Source organism: Empidonax traillii, unplaced genomic scaffold (assembly GCF_003031625.1).
Source record: "Empidonax traillii isolate 1590-97213 ecotype Southwest subspecies unplaced genomic scaffold, ASM303162v1 scaffold252:size1141739, whole genome shotgun sequence".
NCBI lineage: Eukaryota > Metazoa > Chordata > Aves > Passeriformes > Tyrannidae > Empidonax > Empidonax traillii.
Window position 1 is genome coordinate 3668 of NW_020955445.1, and position 5899 is coordinate 9566.

Sequence of the window (5899 nt, forward strand, 5' to 3'; positions counted from 1 at the left end):
AAAAAAAAAAAAAAAAAAAAAAAAAAAAAAAAAAAAAAAAACACAAAAAAACACCACCACAACCAAAAACCCGGTTTTCAGGATAAAGTGCTCAAAAAAATTAATATACTATAAAGCCAGTAATTGTCAATGCCAGAATGGAATTGGAACATAGAATAACACTGGGTATAGTATTTTTTAATCATCATCTCTTCTTTTTGTAGGTTGTACTTGCAGAAAGTAAATAACAGCTCCAATAACATCCACATTTCACATCTTGAAAAACCAGGCTGGAAATGTAAAATTCAGGCATATAAAACTCTGAAATCTAGAAAAATAACCACTTTGATGATCCTTATCCCTTTAAATTAGAAATGGGCTGAGGAGACCACGGCTCAATTTGGGGTTTGTAAAACCTAAACTAGGTACACTTTCACTTCATGTTCCTTTTTGTTCAAGCCACTAAAGCTTGGAGGTGCAGACCAGGGTTTCAGGTCCTCCCTTTTTTAAAAAGCAGCTGGAAATGTTCACATAATTTTGTATAAAAGCAAAGGCTGTGGGACACAATAAACCAGTCTCGGTCTATTTAAAAATTAATACAGTAATTATGGGCTTTTTATTTTGCTCATCCTTCAATCATCTCTCCAGGGAGTTGCCTATTATATCAGAAGAAACAAGCTGTGTCAGAAGCAGAGGACAAGACAGGGGATGGAATGAGAAAGAAGAAGTGGAAGTAACATAAGACACCTAAATATTGTTTCTTCTTTTTCTTTCGTGCAGTAGTATTTAAAAACGTAGGAATTATCTGTAAGTCTATCCATCACAGTCTTCACCCATTAGGGAGTAAAAAAATAAATCAAACAGCAGGCATTCTGTCAATGTACAGATCTGTGTGCTAGTGGAAGGGGAAAGGTTTTACACTGTCATTGATTTCAGTGAGATTCAAGGGTATTCTCTGTGTGATAGCTGGGAACAAGCTGGCACTAAGTGTCCATCTGCTGGAGTCTTGCAGCTGGGGAGAGCCAGGAAAAGTGTAAAAGTACAGTAAGAACAAATTTTTTTTCTTTTTCTTTCCCCTTCTTGCACAGTAAGGTGTGTCAATTAATGATAATAGGATATTCTAAAATTTACTACACTCCCAAAGTTTTCCTCATCCCTGGAGTAGTCTTTCCTCAGGAGTACTGGATAGTTCTTATTTGGGATATGGTGAAAGATCAGTACTCCTTCAGAAGGGAAAGCTATAACGAAGGAGCAGGCAGCCTTCTCATGAAAGTCTTAGCTAACTGTCAGTCTCACTTGCATGTTGTGTGTCCTTTGCTTCGTGACTCTTATAAACACTATTGTACAAAGAAATCATTACAGAAAGACCATATGTCAAGAGACAGAAGCCTCTTCTGTAGTGTCTTAACTTGTTTTTAAGTCAGACCCCTCCCCATTCCCAAGGAATAAAATTCAAATCTACAGCAGAGTAATCATACAATGAAGCATGGATCAGTACTAGAGATGGAACAGACAGCAACAACCCCTGCCCTTTATTGCTTTTTAATTACCTCTCTCTCAAATTTCTGGAACTTCTCCTGAAACGCTTTAGAATCTTCTGTGGAGCTTTGCAGTTTTTTCACACTACTCATTAGAGCCTCGTCAAGGATTTTTTCAGCCTGCAAGTTAAAATATATTATTATTTTGGGGGTACAAATAAAACTCTGTGAAGACATCAGTGAAAATATAGAATAATACTGTACCTGAGATCTGTATACTGCTCCTAAAATACCTCCTGTGACCTGAAGAATCAGGATCAGAAGCAGTCCAATAAAAAACTAGAAAAAAACAAAAGGGGGAGGAAACTATAATACTTTCAACCAAGATGATATAATTTTTTCTAAACTACCATTAGTCTTTTATGTGCTTGAATAACCATGTAGGTAGAATGCAGTTCCAGTTGGAGCTGCTCCAGTTACTACTTCTTCGGCAATAAGAAAATGAGGTGCTCGAGACAGAGCGTGCTCAGCTGGTGATCAAAACAGGGTGCATACCAGAGAGGTGCCAAGATGGACAATGTATATGTGAAAGTTATCAGGTCAGGAGAACACAGGAGGACATTCTAGGTGGACCAGCAAAGGGAGCAACTGGGAATTTATGAAATTAAATGGGATAGGTAATGGGGGAGGATTAATGGAGGGAACTTCGGGGATGGATGGATGGATGGATGGATGGATGGATGGATGGATGGATGGATGGATGGAAAAAAAGCTCAAGTCTCTCTGGACCCTGTCGTCTTTTGATGAGACCACCCATCATTTTTACCACGCTAGAATTCAGAAGGGGCTCAAGCTCAAGGTAAGCAATGATAACACATGATCATAACAATGCTTTTGGTTAAACTAAAAGACTCCCATCCTCATTTGATACTACTTGCAAGGACTTTATCCATCAAATGTAGCTGTGACCTGTTGAAGGAAGACAAATGTTTTTCTTTCCTACCAAAAGCAGCATGCACCGGCTCTCCTTCACAGCACCACAGCACCCCAGAAACCCAAGGATCATAATGATGGAGCCCACGGCTATCAGCAGATCAACCCCTGCAAACAGGCTGCTGTCTATCTCCAGCTCCTGAATTGAGAGGAAAAAAAATGTTTCAGTTACAAGAAAAGGTCCTCGTAAAAACATCTGTATCCCCCAAAACAAGATAATCACTTCATAACTGATAAGTAAACAGTTTGGCAACCACAGAGAAGGTCATAAATAAACAAAGCTCTAATGTTAACTTCTTAAACGTTTTATTGGGGAGCTCAGTAGAACCTGACTTTTCACAACCTTTGTTTCTGCTCAAGATGAAAGTCAACTTCACAGAGTAAATAAATATGTCTTGTCTTTAAAGTGGTTTTCCGTTGGCTTTCAGTTGATGAATCTTTGCTTTTTACTGGAAGTAGCAGACTTGATTATCTCAAATCCTCTCCTACATTAACCAAATGTTAAAGAAACAAAACTTCTGTTTGTCATTAGAATGCCAGGAACATACTCTGTGACCATTCCTGAGGGAACATTTCTCAGAGCAATGCTGGATACATTAGAGAAATAAATGTATTTTCCAAAGGAGCTTTTCTTTTTCCTTTTTTTCTCAGGCATGATCTCTAATATCACCCTCATAGATGAGGACTTTATTTTGATGTGTGGGACATTCACTAAACAATTCATATACCTCAATATTATAAAATATCAAATTATTCAGTTCCCACAGGACTGACTAAGGCCAAAGGCCAAAATAGAGGAAAACGTTCAAAGAATATTTTCCAGTGTGACTGGTGCCAAGATTAGCAAAAATGTCTGGAAGTTGTCACATTTATCTTTTGATAATTGCAAAGGTATATAGACAAGTATAATTTGAAGAATCTGTTGTTCTTTCCCCTTCCAAGTTGGACTGAACCTCCTGTTATTTATTCTTAGAAAGCTCTATTCATCTACAGCCAAATCCTTATGCTCTGCTCAATTATTACTCAGGAGAAATATACATTGGTTTTGAATGGGAACTTTGCCTGCCTGGAAGCAAAAATGTGAGAAAATTCTTTCAATTTTGGTCTATACTTTTAATTCACAGGTTTTTGGGGAGTACTAAGTGTCACTTCAGGAAAGCATTTTGTCACACATTTAAGTATGCTTTTCTGAATAGGAAATCTCTCAAAAAATAAGAAAGGATAATAGTGGTTGTGGTTTTCCAAGCTCCATTTTACCATCTGAGGCATCATATTAGAGACTGTCAACTACCAAGTATGGCAACTTTAGCTTCTAGAAAAATACTGATTGAGGAGTGAAAGTTGTCACTCTTCCTTCTCCACAGGACAGAATGGCAGAGCTCTCCACCACGACTTAATTTACCCAATGACAAAATGTCATCATGAACCAAGTTCTCTTGCATCCATCCTCTACCAGTCATGAGACATCTGGGACTGGCTAAAGGTAACAGTCAGCCAAATGGCAAGAGATGTATAAAGCTATTTTCTTATCTCCACCATCTTTTTATTACCAGATGGGAAAATACTGACTTAAAAACTATTATTCTTAACTGATGGCCTGTGCTAGAGCAGCAGGGCAGTGATCTGAAGAACTGCAACTTAATCTATACTAAAGCCTCAAACTGAAAGCTGAAAGCAATGTTTCCATCTCACATCGGGCCATTTTTTCACTTTTATGGCCAGAAAGCCTTTTTGAAAATAGAAGAATAAAAGTTAAATTTTCCAATTAATTTGTATTTCTATGCTCTGAATTCACATGAAGAAATATACTGCTTAAACCTTAGAGTAAGTGGCACTGGGTGCACACTGGGAAAAAAAAAGGGTCCCCAGGAGCAAAGGGCCTTTGCACCAACAGGGCCAACCTCTGCTGCATGTCTGCAATACCAAGGGCTCCTCAAAAATCGTATTTTCCCTAGTTTTGAAGAAAAGGAAGTCATAAAGTCTGAAGTAATTTAATAACCCCTATAAAAAAATTTCAGGAGGGGAACTCAGGGACTTTTCTCCCCTCTAGGAGGGCTGTCAGGACATTTTAATGTGTCCAGTTCTGCACCCCTCAGTTAGGGAAGGATATTGAGGTGCTGGAGCAGTTTCAGAGAGGAGCAACAAGGCTGGTGAAGGGACTCAAACACAAGCCTATAAGGAGAGGCTGAGGAAGCTGGGGTTGCTCAGCCTGGAGTTGAGGAGGCTCAGAAGTGACCTCATCACTCTCTGTAACTCCCGGAAAGGAGTTTGTAGCCAGGTAGGCATCGGCCTCCTCTCCCCGTCAACAGCAGTAGGACAAAGTAGCTGTGCCAGGGGAGGTTTAGGTTGGATATTAGGAAGAAATTCTTTATAGAAAGGATAATCAGGCATCGGAATGGGCTGCCCAGGGAAGTGGTGGATTCTCTGTCCTTGGAGGTTTTTAAGATGAGACTGGATGTGGCACTGAGTGCTATGGTCTTGTAACCACGGTGATAGTGGATCAAGGGTTGGACTTCATGATCTGAGAGGTTCTTTCCAACCCGCCTGATTCTATAATTCTATGAATTCTAAGTAAAGATTTTTTGGTAACTAAAATTCTTTCTATATAAATATGAGAGAAGAAGGATAAGGTGTTTTTAAGGAGCTGTTGAAAATAGAAGAGAAAAATCCTTGCTCCCTTTCAAAGTTGCAGTTGCAAAGGAAATAAGAATTGTGTTATTGAAAGGTAAAAATATCCCCTACAAATATATGAAGAAACCCTAGGAATATATATGACTATATATTCTAATGGGGAAAAACATTGAAAATCTATGACCTGCATAGCTCCTTAGTATTCTAACACTGAAATCAATAACATCATTAGTTTCCATTACAGGAGAGAGAGACTCATGTTTTCAAACAGAAATCTGTGTGCATCTGCATGAAACTACATTAATAACACTAGCAGACACTTCTTGTAGTCACATATCTCTGTTTGCAGCAATCACTTTATCTGACTACCTGCATCATGTTGTTTAATCTTAACGTCATAAAATGCATTAATCTTTACCCACACAAACCACTTCAACAAAAACATAGACAATTTTTGGAAATGAAGATGGTAAATTAAAGTGTATGTAGTAGCTTCCACATTTTACATGGTGCTGGTATGACTGCATGCATTTACCTGCTGAGCATCTTTACTAACACGTATCCATATGGAGACTCCCAAAATAATGGAACCACACAACTGCAGGAGAAAACAAAGACAAGTTAGAAATGTCAGCAATTTTTGACTAACTTTCAATATCCAAATTGCACCAGATGCTGTCCAAACTTCTGAAATCATTTGTTTGGCAAAGTGAAAGAAGCATGAATTGCTGGAGCATAGAATATTGATTCATATCCAGGAAAATTTGGATCTTCAGGTATGCACCAAATCCCTGATGTTTCTGCCTCAGAAGACTACA

At 38.4% G+C, this 5899-nt stretch overlaps 1 protein-coding gene across 1 annotated transcript in view; it reads right to left on the bottom strand.

Annotated features, from left to right (window-relative positions):
- LOC114059992 (tetraspanin-8-like) overlaps positions 1–5899 on the bottom strand; it is a 14450-nt gene that overhangs the window by 3093 nt on the left and 5458 nt on the right. The window contains exons 2-5 of the mRNA XM_027889093.1: positions 5617–5679; positions 2461–2589; positions 1722–1796; positions 1530–1637 (exon numbers count right to left, since the gene is read on the bottom strand). Of these exons, the coding sequence (XP_027744894.1) occupies positions 1530–1637; positions 1722–1796; positions 2461–2589; positions 5617–5679 (375 nt within the window). The remainder of the gene's footprint in view (positions 1–1529; positions 1638–1721; positions 1797–2460; positions 2590–5616; positions 5680–5899) is intronic.